Source organism: Triturus cristatus, chromosome 12, assembly GCF_964204655.1.
Source record: "Triturus cristatus chromosome 12, aTriCri1.1, whole genome shotgun sequence".
Taxonomy (NCBI): Eukaryota; Metazoa; Chordata; class Amphibia; order Caudata; family Salamandridae; genus Triturus; species Triturus cristatus.
In genome coordinates, this window is record NC_140595.1 from 634694766 (window position 1) to 634712041 (window position 17276).

Sequence of the window (17276 nt, forward strand, 5' to 3'; positions counted from 1 at the left end):
CCACTACTTCAGCAAGGCGACTTTCTGTCCACTATGGGCTTAAAGAACGCATATTTCCATATTCCCATCCACCCTGCTCACAGAAAATATCTCCGGTTTGTGGTGGACGGACAACATTATCAGTTCAAAGTTCTCCCATTCAGAGTAACTACAGCACCCAGGGTCTTCACCAAGTGACTGGCAGTAGTCGCAGCTCATCTAAGAAGACAGCACATTCATGTCTTCTCTTACCTAGATGACTGGCTGATAAAAGACAGATCACAGCAAAGCTGCCAACAACACACTCGAAAGACAGTCCAACTGCTTAACAACTTGGGGTTCACTGTAAACCTCACCAAATCGCATCTCCAACCATCCAACACACACGTTTATCTGGGAGCCACAATAGACACTCACAAAGCTCTTGCGTACCCCAACCCAGTCAGGATCTGCAACATGCAAGCTCTAATATCACAGTTTCAGCCTCAACACTCATTACCAGCCCGAGTGTTTATGCAACTAATCAGAATTATGGCTTCTTGAATTTTAATCGTTCCCTATGCAAGAATTCAGATGCTTAGCCCGTCAGTGGAACCAGGCCCAAGATCAGTTATCGGATCTGGTGTTGGTAGATGGCCGTACTCATCGCGGTCTGCAGTGGTGGAACATACAAAACCTTTCCAAGGGGCGGCCAGTCCTCGACCCGGTTCCACAGATCGTGGTAACGACAGACGCATCGCTCACTCACTGGGGAGCCCATCTGCAAAAACATGCCATTCAGGGTATGTGGACTCTGCAACAAAAACGACTCCACATAAAAATCATCTAGAACTGCTAGCAATTTTTCTAGCATTGAAAGCCTTTCAACTTCATCTAGTAAGCAAAGCAGTCCTGGTTAGCTCAGACAACATGACAGCGATGACCTACATACAAAAGCAAGTGGGGATGCACTCTCTCCACTTTTCACAGCTATCCCAGAGCATCTGGAGATGGGCCATACCTCAAAAAATATATCTCCTTGCAGAACATCTTCCAGAAGTATACAACCAAAAATGCAGATCTGCTCAGTCGTCAAAGACAGCAGATCCACAAATGGGAACTCCACCCTCAAGTTCTCCTCCCATTCTTCCAGATGTGGGGCTTCCCAGAGATAGATCTGTTCACCACCCACCTAAACGCAGAATGCACAAACTTTGCGGGAGCTCATCCTAGTTGCTCCCACATGGGCCCGCAGCCCTGGTTCACAACTCTGTTGGAGTGCTCTGTAGTTCCCCACCAAAAGCTACACCTCTGCCTCAGGTTTCTTACTCAGAACCATGGAGAGATAAGACATCCAGATCCCAATCAGCTCAATCTTGCGATCTGGCACCTGAAATCCTAGAGTTCGGCTACCTTAATCTTCCACCAGACTGCATGAATGTTATCAAAGAGGCTAGACGCCCTACCACAAAAGCATGCTATGCAGCAAAGTGGAAGAGGTTTGTTGTTTACTGTAACACCAATCCAATCAATCCACTAGATGCTTCAATCCAAAATATCATTTATCTTTTACACCTACAACATTCCAATTTAGCATACACATCCATACGCTTACATCTTGCTGCAGTAGCTGCATATATGCAAAATATACATCACTTGTCTCTTTTTAGAGTGCCCGCTATTAAAGCATTTATGGAAGGACTTAAAAGACTCATTCCTCCCAGACTTCCACCTTCTCCAGTGTGGAATCTCAACCTAGTCCTTGCAAGACTCATGAGTCCACCCTTTGAGTCATTGCACAAATGTGAAATACAATTTCTCACCTGGAACGTAGCCTTCCTTATAGCCATCACTTCTCCGCCATATTTTTACCTAAAGTCATCTCTGCCTTTCACATCAACCAATCTGTTGAGTTGCCAGTGTTCTTCTCTCAACCAGATTCAGTGGCAGAACGTGCTCTTCACACATTAGACATCAAAAGAGCATTACTATATTACATAGAAAGAACAAAGCCTTTTAGGAAAACCAAATAACTTTTTGTTGCTTTTGCTCCATCACATACAGGCAATCCCATATCAAAATCCGGCATTAAAAGGTGAATAGTTAAGTGAATTCAATTATGCTACATTAAAGCTAAATGCACATTAACATTTCCCCTAGAGCACACTCTACACGCAAACTTGGGGGTTCTATGGCATTCTTAGGAAACATACCCATAGATGACGTCTGCAAAGCTGCAACATGGTCTACACCACACACCTTCACAAAACACTATTTTATGGATGTGCTAGCAACACAGCAAGCTAGGGTGGGCCAGTCAGTTTTACGAACACTATTTCAAACCACTGCAACAGTTACAGGTTAGCCACCGCTTCAGAAATAACTGCTTTATAGTCTATGCTAAAGCATATGATCTATTGCTCATATGCCTTGAACTGAAAATGCTACTTACCCAGTATGCATCTGTTCTTGGCATATAGAGCTGTAGATTCATATGCGCCCACCCGCCTCCCCGGGTATCTTTACCTGTTTTAATCATATCTTACTTAGATACTATTTACATGGACATCTATCTTTACTACTTTACGAAGTCCATCACCCTTTATGGCAAAACAATCTAAGGATGGAGTTGATGCCCATGCGCACTATAACCGAAAGGAGTCATCACCTACCGCGTGACTACACGACTTCTTCGAACAAAAAGAAAGTGCGAACATCCGGGCCCAACACCAGATGGCGATCTATGCTAAAGCATATGAATCTACAGCTCTATATGCCAAGAACAGATGCATACTGGGCAAGTAGCATTTTCCTTCTGATCAGCTAAGCACCTTCATTTTGATGACTACTTAAGTGTTTGAAAGACTTTATTATGCTTTACCTTGATGTAACTTTGAAGTTGAAATGTTGATGGTGTTCTAGCGTTAGTCTATTAGATCCTTGGTTTGTAACAAACATTTTCTTTATTCTTTCCTTTTTCTTATATTAGGCTGTGGCTGTTTCTCAGGCAGGTGGGCAGCTCTGGGTGTTTGGAGGAGAGTTTGCATCTCCAGATGGCGAACAGTTTTACCACTACAAAGACCTCTGGGTTTTTCACTTAGCGACCAAGACGTGGGAGCAAATCAAGTAAGTTGATCTGAAGGGACTGATAGAAGGGTTTGCAATTTGAGGGGAATTTTGTTTTGCTTCATCTTTGCATAATTTGTCTTTAGCTCTGCTTACAATTGGTCCGCACCTTCCTCCTGCAGTTTTTTCTTTGGAACAAAATCTTTCTTGCACTGTGCACCACTACCCGTTAGCGACTTTGAAATAAAAGATGAGTGAAAACATGAGCAAGTCACAAAGAATGTATCTCAGCAGGTTTTACCTTATTTCACAAACATCGTGGTATAAGGCAACTTAGAACACTGCGGTATCTTTCAAGTGTTCGGTGTGGGCTGGTGTTACCTCAGCACCACTACGATTCAACAGCAAAGATCACCTGTTGCGTTAACATTGTTCAACCAAGCATGCCTGAATCCTAAGTTACCATCCATGCAGGCTGTGCAACCTCGCAGCTAAATGCACACAAATCCCATATGTGTCTGCGTAGGATAAAGGCCATGCTAGCTCTTCGTAAGGACTCTATTACAAGCTGGCTGGTGGGACAGGTGACTTTTATCACAGCAATTAAATATAGAGTCCCTGAGTTTCAGAATTTAACAGGTGCCATCAATAGTACCTATTACAAATTTTCTTTGTTACAGTCTTCTACACCACATTCAAATTTGTTGGTATTAAGTGGGCCTTTTTACCAAGTAAATATTGAAAGGTTTGACCTGATGACATTTAGCTGTTAAAACTCCTTGGGGTGTGGAAAACTCTGACCCACTTGTAAATGTGACACGCGTGCAAACTGGGGATTGTCTAGGTGTAACAATTAACCACCGCACTCATACTTGAGGACTTGGAGCTGCCATTTCACAACAGATGATGGAAAGACTACAACGCAAATTTCAGTGCTTCTGCTTGCCCTAAAATATGACCAATTAAAGGTCTTGTCCATATTCAGCCAATTCTCACTTTGCCTGCTAAGCTACATTGAAAGAGTGTTCAATTTAAGGATCATTTTATAATCCTTTAAAATGTTTTCTTGTTCTGTTGAAAACTAATATCAAAAGATGTTCCAAAGTCAATGATTTAAGCAAAAGTTAAGGAACAGGCAGGGTAATAAAGTACAATTAATCCTGATTTTTAGCAAATGACAAATCTGAAAAATTATTTAGTTTTAGTGATACAATTACTCCTATTCATCAAGGTACAAATCCAGACAAAGATAAGGTGCTACATGTGACAGCACAGTGTAAGTGAAGATAAGTGACAAAAGTGAATGCTAAAATATATACAGTGCTGAAAACACAAAATGAGTCTCAACCAACAGGACAAAAAATCAGATATAAAGTAACAGCAATTCAATAAAATCCACGATTTTAGTTCCAAGTTAGTCCTTTCATTAATGTATAGTTGGTTAAGATGTAGCAGTTTGTTTTGACCCCCAAAAAATCATTTAGCTGGGCCTTCCTCGAGACATATGTTGCAGCCTAGAAGGAAATAGGAATTGTCACAGGTTAAGTAAAGACAGAATGATTCAAGAAAGGAAACCACCAGATAGATTAATGCATATTGGCTGACTGCTCATCTGTCCACGCATCTACAAAATTAGACCATCAAATAAGAAGCAGGGTTGCCTGTACCAAGAGAAAATCCTATAATGTGGTTATAGGTCAATTTCAAGAGCAATGTAAATCCTATCTAATATGAGCCAGTCCATGTGTATTCAAAAATAGTATTAATGAAAGTGAGATAATTTAGCTTCCAAGGAACCTATTTAGAGAAGCCAATGGTGTCACATAAACCTACTCAGAAGGGTGAAAGGACCATGCCGGGTGATTAAAAACGCAGATGGTATCAACAGAACAAAACTTTCTTATCTATTTAGAAGAAATCCCAAGGATCGTGGAAGCAGTCATCTGAAGTCTCTCCTAAAACCTTTGCGGGAACTACTTAAATTGATAACAGGGTACTTTGAGCATGGTCGTTCACCAAAACTGGGGGGGGGGGGGGGGGGGGGGGAGATAAAGGTGAGGTCCCCTTGTTGTGTGAAAGCAAAACCACTAGGTAAAATCAGTGATGCACCTACATATATGATATGAGCACGCCCAGAAAACGTATGCAGTAATACTAGTAAGTACCCGGACCATGCCGGTCTGTGGATGGAAAATTGTATAAATGAAAGAGTTACTGAGGGCGCATAGGAAAAACTCCTCCTGAATCAGGAAGAACCACAGGAAGCATATAAGTGATCACATTGCTCTTTACTGTGGAGAAATTGATAAATGAGCCAAATGTGCCAAAGTCAAAGAAACGGTACTGTGGGCAGAAGAGAGTGACAAAGCATGTAAAGGTACATACGCGCAAGGCAGCGACGTTGCTCATCAGTATGTGATTTTGGCTGAAGCTAACAAACAGCCGGATGCGATGCATGGCAGACGTTAAATAGATTACATAGAAAGAGGATTAGAGACCAGTATTCTCAGTCCGGAAAACCATGGGCGCCATCTTAAAAGAACGAAGAGTTGGTCAAATCGAGATCAAAAGCCAATGGTAAGTAATAGTCAAAAGAAAACCTAAAACCCAGTAAAGTCTGATCTGTCTTCACAAAACTTCAATTGAACATCAAAACTATGCCTGAACTGTGAGCAGTGAAGAGCCTTGGAATTCGAGGCAGACAGAAATGTAATAGAGTCCATAGAGAAAACTACTGACTCAAATGCTCAGTAAGGGAAATCATGGGCGCCATCTTGAAAAAAACAACGAATTGTGATACAACTATGGAGGAATACACATAAAAAGATCAAACGTCTTAGCCAGAATCTGTATCAATTGATCAAATCAATATACATCTTGAATTGATCAAAGTGGCATTGTTGCAAGTTGAGGCTATTCTTCATTAGAATTAAGGCTCCTGCCAACCAATTTCAACCGTTCAATGCTTTGGAATTCATGGAGCATCCGTTTGAATTGATGGTTTCCTCCTCTAGCTTTCAGTGTGAGTACCTCAATCATCTGACATCTAATGTCATCAAAAGTATATCCATATTGATGATAGTGTTTCACAAGAGGGGCACCGACGGTGCTGAAGTATATCCTGCTTTGATGTTGGAGTATTCCTGGTTTAACTTTCTGTGAAGTCTGCCCTAAATAGATTTTTGGGCATGGGCACCAAATACCATAGATGACTCCACTCGTAATACAATTGGAAAATGCATTGCAAGTAATATTCACACGTCCTGTTCAAATTTCATTGTCTCCAAGCATAATTTACGAACCATACATTTGCTTCAGACAATCACCTTTCATTTTCTCCGTCTACTGTTGGTTATTTCCATCTTGATTACGTCAAGTTGGGATGGTCTAGGGTTAATGGAAGGTCCACAAGTGATGAAGAAAAAGTAGGAATCTTTTGCCTTTTTAGGTATCACCTGCAAAGCGCTTGCACTGTGCTTGAGAAATCCATTGTTTTTAATATAAACTTAAAAGGTACTTGCATCCTGCCTCCTCTCTTTCCTCGCTTCTCATTAAATCATGTGCTTGCTACTTAACTTTCCTGCATTTCTATTGCCAGTAGAATATTTTCCTGCATTTACCAATTATTGTTCCTCATCTGCTTCTCTTATCAGTTTCCTTCCGCTGAAATACTGTTAACATCTGCTTTGGTGGAACTATATTTTCATAAAGTTTTGCCTTTTACATTTGCAGCATAATTATATAACAATTTATCACCCAGAGAGATTAAGTGATTTGCATAGAATCACTGGATGTTGGGCGGCGCCGCTGAGACTCAAACCAGGATCGACAGGTCTCGCGTCGCCAAAGCTGCATCCTCTCCACTCCCCTGTTATCTGTCTGTCCTTCTTCAGGATGATGATTAAGGAAAACAGCTCTTTATTAATTACATTTGCGAAACTGATGCATTACCAGTGCTTGCTTTTACTTGTATGCGGCTCGTGACAGAGGTTTTTTAATGTCTGCAGTATAGCTGAGTCTTTGGCATAATTGTCTCTTTGCTTTGTGAACAAAGAGATTCCTTTTTTGAGGTAATTGGCTAGCAACATACCGCCTTTGTTTCCACACACATGCCAACCTGCCTTGGTGCTTGAAGGAATACAATCAGCTCCTAGCATGCATCTTTTGTTGAAGTTGAACTTTAGTCTCAGACATAATGTATATATTGCATGAATGTTTTCTTGAATTAACGGATTCTCTAGCCTTTTAATAGCCTTCAGTATTTTTTTTTAATGCTTGCAAGGTTTCTTTTATTGTTCCTTTTCATGGTTGTGATATCTTCCCCCACACAGTGTAATTTTATATGCACCCCAAATTACATTTGGGGGAAAGTTGTGGATTTTTCAGATGTTTTACAACACTTCAGATTTTTCACAGCTGAAGACTCGGCTGCGAAAGATTTGAGGTGTTGGACAATATTTGGTTTATTCTGTGGAGCCAACTTAGGGTGCTTCTGATTTGAGCTTTTTTCTCACATTGAGTGAAATAGAGACATGAACACTGACGAGAACTAATGCCATCTCCCTGTTTATTACGAAACTTAGCAGACTTTGTTGTGAATGATGGTTTATCCCTATGTGATTTACGAGAGTGAGAGAAAATTAGAATTCTTGCAAACCTAGTTTCAGAGTGTGCCACACATCTATAATCTTTTTCATCTTCAATCTCCCTCCTGAAAGATTTTAGTAACTGTTCTAAGTGTATTTTGCCTTCGGTTTCCTATCTGGTAACATACCAAGATAGGTATTGAAGTTTCCTCTCATGGTCAGGTATTTTGTTGAGGATGTGCCTGATAACATCTTGAATATTCTTCCAAAGGTTTTGTCGTGTATATGCTTTGCCAAATCCACTCTGTCCAATAATACACTGACCGTTAAATGTGTCTGTTAGGTAAAGCTCAAAACCTAAAAATCCAATTGATATACACAGATGAGATGAAAAAACATTACAAATGAATAAAACTAGTATGATTCACTCGGTTTATAAACTGATTCCATAATTTCTTGATTTACGTTTGCAGAAGAAAAATCCTTAGAATTACATTTTTGCATCAATCTTCAAAATATAGAAAAACTGGTAGAACTGGGGGTCTCTAGTTGGCAGAGGTAGGTACCTTTGACCAAATAGGGTTCCTTGCTTCTAAGTCAGGGAAAGGGTATTACAATGCTGGATAACCCCTGGTCACCCCCTTGGTAGCTTGGCACGAGCAGACCGGTTTATCTCCGAGGCAGTGTGTTAAGCATTTGTGAACACATACAGTAATACAGTGAAAACACTACAGATAGACACCACACAGGCTTTATAAAAATAAGTATTCTTTATATAGACTTAACACAAGACCACAAACAACATAAATCCACAATTCTGTACTCAAAATAGACTTAAAGATGGTGGAAGTCACTTAGTTCAAGTTGATAAGTGCGACAAAGTTCTCACAAAAGTACCTGGATGCGTAACGCAAAACAAACAAAAGGTTCGCAGGGATGGAGATGCGTCGGTTCCTTGCTTCGGGGGAGACGATGCGTCGCGCCTCAATGCTTGCGCAGAGTAGGGGATGCGTCTTGGTCCTTACTGGAAAGGAGGTGATGCGTTGATTCTCGTACTGCGTTCCGGTTATGATGCAACAAGATGGCGCCTCGATGCGATAAGATGGCGCCCTTGATGCGACGACATGATGACGATGCGTGCACGCCAGGAGGCCGTGCGGCGAACTCTGTAACTTTGGAGCCGCGATAGGCCCTGCAACACGCTTCTCCGGTGATGAGGCGGCGACACGCTTCTCCGGTGATGCGTCGGGTAACAGCTTTGACGAAGGCACGCTTCTCTGGTGATGCGGCGGCGACCTCTGCGATGGCGACACGCTTCTCTGGCGATGCGGCGGCAACAGCTGCGACTGCGACACGCTTCTTCTCGTTAAGTCGCGCTTCCAGCGACACGCAGGCGTCTGCAGACAGAATTCCAAGCAAGGAAATTCAGAGGGGAGCTGGTGGTGAAGTCTTTTGTCCCTGAGACTTCAGCAGGAGGCAAGCACAAGTTCAAGCCCTTGGAGTAATATTCTGCAAGATTATGAAAGTTCTTTGAAAGTTCCTTCTCCTCTCCTTGGCACTGAAGACACCACTGTAGGCCAACCAAGCAACACAGCACACTGGCAGGGGGGCAGTCCAGCTCCTACAGCTTCCTAGGTTCTTCTCCTTGGCAGAGGTTTGTCTTGTTGTTCCAGAAGTGATCTAAAGTCTTGGGGTCTGGGTCCCCATATTTATACTACTAAATCCTTTGTCCTCTGAAGGCAGAGGGGCCTGTACCTAGTCCAAACCAGTTCTGTGCAGTCCTGGAGCACTTTGTTTACAGGACTCCTTCTTTCCTTTGGCAGGGTGGGCTGGGAACTTCAGACGCACCACAGCAGGTGGAGCAAGCATTGTGGAAGGCAGGCACAGCCCTATTCAGACCCAGGTGCTGGCTCATCCCACCACTCCACATGCAGATAGGTCTATTCAGCCCTGTGCTGACTCACCCTGTCTCCTGGAATCCCCCAGGCCCTGTCACTCACAAAACCAGACACACAATACACAAGCTAGCAGAGGCAGGCTGGATGGTTAGGTAAGAATACCTACCTTCTAAAAGTGGTATTTTCAAACACAGAATGATAAAACCAACTTTACTAAAAGATGTATTTTATCATTCTGAGTTCAGGCATACTAAACTCGAATTTCTACCATGTTCCCCGGGTCAGTTAGGATTATAAGATGGTATAATCAAACTGCCCATTCTGGCCTATGGGGACTGGTAGCCTTGCAATAGTGAAACACGTAAATGGCTGTAATTCACTATTAGGACATGCCACACACACCAGGGCATGTCCTACCTTTATATGTACAATGCACCCTGCCCTTGGGCCTACCTTAGGGGTGTCTGATATGAAGAAAAGGGAAGGTTTAGGGCCTGGCAAGTGGGTGCTCTTACCTAGTCGACATGGCAGTACTAGACTGCACACAGGCTCTGCAATGGCAGGCCTGAGACACACTTTACAGGCTGCTCCTGTGGGTGGCACAACCAGTGCTGCAAGCCCACCAGCAGCATTTGATTTACAGGCCCCGGGCCCACATGGTGCACTGTACTAGGGTCTAACAAGTAAATCAAATAATCCAATCATGGAGTCACTAATCAATACATGAATTTACAATAGAGAGCATATGCACTTTAGCACTGATCAGCAGTGGTAAAGTGACCAGAGTCATAAAACAGCCAACAACAGGTCAGAAAAAATACAGGAGGAAGGCAAAAAGTTCAGGGTTGACCCTGCAAAAAGGACAAGTCCAACAAAAAACAATAAAATAGTCAGATTTGGCAATTTATTCAAGACACACTTTGTATGCTCAGTATTTATGAACACTCAGCCAACACATGTTTCGCCCCATAGTGTCAAGTTAGCCTAGGACTTTTTTATGACTTGTAGGAAAAATCAATGTGCAAAATAAGTGAGTATGTTAGCTCTAGAACAGTGAATCCGAAGTATTGTGGCGCCAAAATACCGTAAACCCGAAAAGCACTTGAATAGGTAAATTGTGCTGTAGCTTGTCAGACTCCCGGTCACAGTTTGGGAGAGCATGAAGGAAGCAGGGCGCAATCATCACCCCAGAGGTGAGTCTCATGCGATCTGTTTTGAGGGATATGGGAAAGCTGAATGTAAAGCCCTACACAGTGAAGATGCCAGAGAACGTCTGAAGTACCCCATTGCTGGAGAGTGCAAAAATATCTTTCATTAGGTCACCTTATCAGACTTATCGAATGAGTGAATTAATGAATGAATAAATGCCTGCATGGTTCTCCTATAGTGCAAGGATACTTCAAGAGGGTTCTGGTGCTTTGGCAATCAGAGACAGAAATAGTGGCATGGCTTGTCGTAAGTCCTACAATCCCTATAGTTTGAATAAATAGGTGTTCGAGGCATATGAGCTGCAGATTATACACTTTTGCATAGATCGCCATCTGGTGTTGGGCCCGGATGTTTGCAGTTTGTTTTTCTTCTTGGACAGTCTTTGGAAGTCACGAGTTCGGTGACTCCTCCTTCGGTCCGTACTGCGCATGGGCTTCGGCTTCATCCTCAGATTGTTTTTTTCCGCCATCGGGCTCGGATGTGATACTTCGTGCTCCGGCTTCGAACTTTTCCAGTTCGACCTTCGACGGAAAATCCTCGTCCATCGAGATTCTTAAGACAAAAATTATCTTCTTCATCTCTCTCGGCGGCACTTCTCGATTCCAGACATCGGCGCCGGCCTTCGGGCCTCCCTCGACTCCGGTCTCGGCCGATGGAAAGGACTCCCTTCAAAAAGTGCCCAAAATGTGGGTCTAAATTTCCCCACACCGACTTGCATCAGGTGTGTAACCTCTGCCTCTCTCCCGAACACGAGGCCCGAGACTGCCCCGCCTGCAAGTCTTTTCGATCGAAAAAGACCATCCGGGATCGAAGAGCTCTACGCACCATGGCGCACTCATCGACTTCGGCTCCACCTGACATCTTCGGAGACCACACCGGAGCTTCGGGGCAGCAGCAGCACACCGAGCAGGAGGAAGAAATCGTCAGCGCTTCCGAGGCCAACGACTCCGACCTGGAGGAGATCACACCGGCGCAGAGGGTCGTGAGTACTCTACCCCCTCCCACTCCCGTACCCACACCGAAAGAGACTCCGGTTACACCTTCGCCTCCGGGCCTATGGAAAACCAAACGTACAGCTTCTATCACCCCACCTTCGGGCCCGGTGTCGAAACATCATAAGTCTCCCGGCGGCTCGGGCTCGAGCCGGCCTACTCCTGGTGCCGAAAAACACCGTTCGGCACCGAAGAAAACTACACCCAGTTCGGCTCCGACGCCTTCGGCTCGAAACCTGCACTCTCGGTGCCGACAAAACATAAACATAAATCCCTCGGCACCGACGCTCCGGCGCCGAAGCCTGCCTCGGCACCGAAGAAATCGGAGGCCCCGAAACAGCATGGCATGGAGAAACCATCGAAGCCCTCGGCTCCGAAAACATCGGCCCCGGCAGACGATTCGGTGCCAGAAGAACTATTTACACCAGATCCTTATCAAAAGACTTTAACAAAGGATCCAAAGACGGGGCGTTTAATTTTGTCTTCCAAAAAAAGACATTTAAACAAGCCAGATCCTCCTCCACCGCCAAAACGGAAGGACTCTGCCACATCTCCCTTCAGAGTACCCTCCCCACCACCTCCTCCACCTTCTCCATCTCCTCCACCTCCCATATCTCTGCCACCTTTGCCTCACCATTCTCCAACACCATCTCCAGACCCTGATTATGGAGATCAAGATTATGATCCAGCAGACGCCCCAGTAGACCCCACACCTCCAGGGACACCAGACCCATGGGAGGATTACCACTACCCCGATGTACCAGATATGCCTCAAGATGACATTTATCCATCCAGGCCACCTCCTCCAGAGGACTCCCTGGGGTTCCACCACTTAATACAGCGGGCGGCACACTACCATGGGGTAGAATTACACAGTGAGCCAGTTGAGGACGATTTCCTACTGGACACTTTTGACATACAAGATAAGGCCACAGCAATATTGCCCATGCTCAAAGGAGTAACCAAACATGCTGCAGAGGTGTTCAAGGACCCAGTCAGAGCTAGGGTATTAAACCCCAGGATAGAGAAGAAATATAAAGCAGCCCCCACAGATCCTGCATATATTAAAGGACCTGCTCCCTTAGACTCATTAGTGGTATCCACAGCTAGGAAGCGGTCTAACTCTCAATCATCAGGGGAGGCTCCACCACCAGATAAGGAGTCAAAGCTCTTAGATGCGTCTGGTAAACGCACTGCCTCGCAAGCTGCAAATATGTGGCGCATCGCCAACACGCAAGCACTGCTTGCACGTTATGATAGAGCACATTACGATGAGCTGGAGGCTATCATGCAACACCTCCCAGACAAACATAAACACAGGGCTCATGAGCTAATACAGGAGGGAAAGCTCATTACCAACACCTCAATTAAATGTGCCCTCGACGCAGCAGACACAGCTTCTAGAGCTATAAATACCAGTGTTTTGCTTCGTCGTCATGCCTGGCTCAGAATCTCAGGGTTTAAGCCAGAAGTCCAGGCATCTATATTAAATCACCCCTTTGACCAACAACACCTATTTGGTCCAAAGGTTGACGAAGCATTGGAGAAAATGAAAAAGGACACGGATACAGCAAAGTCTATGGGGGCATTACAATCCCATACCCCTAGACGTTCATTTCGTCAATCTTCCTTTCGTGGCACAGGCAGAGGTTACTCTGCCGATAGTGCCTCTACTTCCTACAAGTCCCCTCCTCAGATTACCTTCTCAAAGGGCTATCAAAGAGGTGGATATAGAGTAAACAATAATAAGGGCAGGGGCAAAACCAACACCACCCGTTCTGCCACACCACCCGCCCAATGACTTTCCCCCGCTCCCCCCAGACCATTCCACTCCAGTCGGGGGCAGACTACGGCATTTTCTTCCCACCTGGGGGACCATAACATCAGACAAATGGGTGACACAAATCGTTCAGTCAGGCTACTGTCTCGAACTAACATCTACCCCACCCAATATTCCACCCAGGCACCGTACAATGTCGCAAGAACACACCACATTGCTCAAACAGGAGGTAATCTCCCTCCTGCAAAAACAAGCTATAGAGCAGGTCCCCGTCAATCAGCAAAATTTAGGGGTCTACTCTCTGTACTTTCTGAGACCAAAGAAAGATGGGACTCTACGGCCCATTCTAGACCTCCGCCCCCAAATGCATACATACATTCAGACCATTTTCACATGGTAACCCTCCAACAAGTTCTCCCACTCCTCTGCCAGGGAGACTTTCTCACTACACTGGACTTGAAAGACGCATACTTTCATATTCCAATACACCCTTCTCACAAGAAGTACCTCAGGTTTGTGGTGGACGGTCAGCATTACCAATTCAGGGTTCTCCCCTTCGGGGTCACAACCGCACCACGGGTGTTTACCAAATGCCTAGCAGTGGTAGCAGCACACCTCAGAAGACAACACATTCATGTCTTCCCTTACTTGGACGACTGGCTGATAAAAGCCGCGTCCTACAACCAGTGTGTGCAACATACAAACAGCACCATCCAACTGCTCCACCAGCTAGGCTTCACGGTGAATCATCAAAAGTCCCACCTCATACCATCTCACACAAAGCAATATCTCGGGGCCACTATAGACACCTCCAAAGCTATAGCCTATCCCAATTCAGCCAGAATCGCAAGCATACAAGCCTTACGCCAAACCTTCATTCTTCAGCACTCTCTCCCAGCAAGAGTGTTTATGAAGCTAATAGGGATGATGGCATCTTGCATCTTCATAGTGCCCCATGCAAGACTCCACATGCGTCCACTTCAAGAGTGCCTAGCACGGCAGTGGAACCAGGCCCAGGGACAGCTGTCAGATCTGGTGTTGGTGGACGGCTGCACCCATCACTCTCTGCAGTGGTCGAACACCACAAACCTTTCCAAAGGGCGCCCGTTCCTGGACCCGGTTCCTCAGGTGATTCTAACAACGGACGCATCGCTCTCCGGCTGGGGAGCGAACCTTCTACACCTCACAGTGCAAGGTCTATGGACGCCACAGCAAAAATTACTCCACATCAACCATCTGGAGCTATTGGCGATCTTTCTAGCCCTGAAATCCTTTCAGAAACAAATTTCAGCCAAAGCAGTCCTCATTCGCACAGACAATATGACTGCAATGTATTATATTAAAAAACAGGGGGGGACACACTCTCCCCAGCTCTCCCGCTTAGCACAGAGCATATGGAGATGGGCAATTCCACAAATCTGTCTCCTGGCACAACACGTCCCAGGCATACAAAACACCATGGCAGATCTGCTCAGCAGACAAACGCAGCAAATGCACGAATGGGAACTGCATCAGCAAGTTCTTCACCCATTCTTCCACAAGTGGGGGGCATCCTCAGATAGACCTCTTCGCCACCCACGAAAACAAAAAATGCCCAAGCTTCGCCGCCAGATACCCACACCCATTGTCCAAAGGCAATGCGATATGGATGAACTGGTCAGGCAAATTTGCATACGCCTTTCCACCTCTCCCGCTAATTTCGTTAGTGGTAAGGAAGCTACAACAGCACTCCCTCAGACTCATTCTGGTAGCTCCAACATGGGCCAGGCAGCCGTGGTACACCACACTACTACAGCTCTCAGTGGTACCACACCAAAAGCTGCACCTGTCCCCATGCCTCCTAACCCAGAACCATGGAGAAACCAGGCACCCGGACCCAGCTCCGCTCAACCTAGCGATCTGGCTCCTGAAATTTTAGAATTTGGATACCTTAATCTTCCCCCTGATTGCATGAACATTATCAAGGAAGCCAGACGTCCTACCACTCGAGCATGCTATGCCGCAAAGTGGAAGAGATTTGTCGTTTACTGCCGTAACAATACAATTGACCCCTTAGATGCATCCATACAGCACATCATATGCTATCTGCTCCATCTTCAAAGGTGTAACCTGGCATACTCATCCATACGTCTACACCTAGCAGCAATTGCTGCTTACCTACAAAACAGACAGCATTTATCACTGTTCAGAGTGCCTGCTATTAAAGCCTTTATGGAAGGCCTTAAACGAGTAATTCCACCCAGGGCACCACCTTCCCCTGTATGGAATCTAAACGTAGTTCTTACAAGGCTAATGGGTCCGCCTTTCGAACCAATGCATAAATGTGAGCTACAGTTCCTCACTTGGAAAACAGCTTTCCTAGTAGCCTTCACTTCCCTTAGAAGGGTTAGTGAGATACAAGCGTTCACTATACAAGAACCCTTTTTACAGATACATCACAGCAAGGTGATACTTCGCACAAATCCAAAATTTCTGCCCAAGGTCATTTCCCCCTCCCATCTTAATCAATCGGTGGAATTACCGGTTTATTTCTCGCAACCTCAATCTGTTGCGGAAAGGGCTTTACATACACTTGATGTTAAAAGGGCTTTACTGTACTACATACAAAGAACGCAACCTTTCAGAAAGGCTAAACAATTGTTTGTCTCCTTCTCTCCACCGCATAAAGGCAACCCCATCTCTAAATCAGGGATAGCTAGGTGGATTGTAAAGTGCATACAAATTTGCTATCACAAAGCAAAAAGAACATTATCTGTTCCACCTAAAGCCCACTCTACAAGAAAGATAGGGGCTTCTATGGCTTTTCTAGGGAACATACCCTTAGATGACCTCTGCAAAGCAGCCACATGGTCAACACCGCACACCTTCACAAAACATTACTGTGTAGACGTGCACTCCAAACGACAAGCTAGTGTGGGCCAGGCTGTACTAAAGACACTATTTCAAACCACTGCAACGGATACCGGTGGTCCCCGCTAGGGCTGGGTTCTGCTATATAATCTATGCAAAAGTGTATAATCTGCAGCTCATATGCCTCGAACGGAATATGCTACTTACCAGTATGCATCTGTTCTTGGCATGTAGAGCTGCAGATCTATACACGCCCACCCGCCTCCCCGGCTACCTGTATCCGTTCCAGTCTATCTTATTTAGATACAACACACATGGGCTTCTTACTATTATCACTACGCTCCATTTTTTCCCTGCTGGCGAAAAACAATCTGAGGATGGAGCCGAAGCCCATGCGCAGTACGGACCGAAGGAGGAGTCACCGAACTCGTGACTTCCAAAGACTGTCCAAGAAGAAAAACAAACTGCAAACATCCGGGCCCAACACCAGATGGCGATCTATGCAAAAGTGTATAGATCTGCAGCTCTACATGCCGAGAACAGATGCATACTGGTAAGTAGCATATTCCTTTCAGCTCTTTCGTGAATCTCGATTCCTTTATGATAGATCATAAATGCCCAGGCATCTGATTCCATATGCAAGCTGCCATGACTGTGAAAAAGTTACCCCCTCTTCTTTCTTTTTTAAAATGGGGTACTGTGAGTAATCCAGCATGACTGGAGTAGAGTGACCTACCTGATCTATATTCCTTGATCCTCACATTCAAATATGCAGGCATGTTGTTATGGAGGGCTTGACGTGTTAGTGTCAGAGCCTTGTACATAATGCGCTTACAGACCCGGTAATCAATGAATCTTTTTACGTAGCCGAGATACTGACGCGTACTAGGGTAGTTTGTAGAGTAGGTGGACTCCCATGTTCTGTATAACTTGTAGA

General features: G+C 44.9%; 1 protein-coding gene across 3 annotated transcripts in view; it reads left to right on the top strand.

The window, feature by feature from the left end:
* KLHDC4 (kelch domain containing 4) overlaps nucleotides 1-17276 on the top strand; it is a 347987-nt gene that overhangs the window by 129053 nt on the left and 201658 nt on the right. For all 3 annotated transcript variants that reach the window (XM_085636925.1, XM_085636926.1, XM_085636927.1), the window contains exon 5: nucleotides 2948-3084. In XM_085636925.1, the coding sequence (XP_085493051.1) occupies nucleotides 2948-3084 (137 nt within the window). The remainder of the gene's footprint in view (nucleotides 1-2947; nucleotides 3085-17276) is intronic.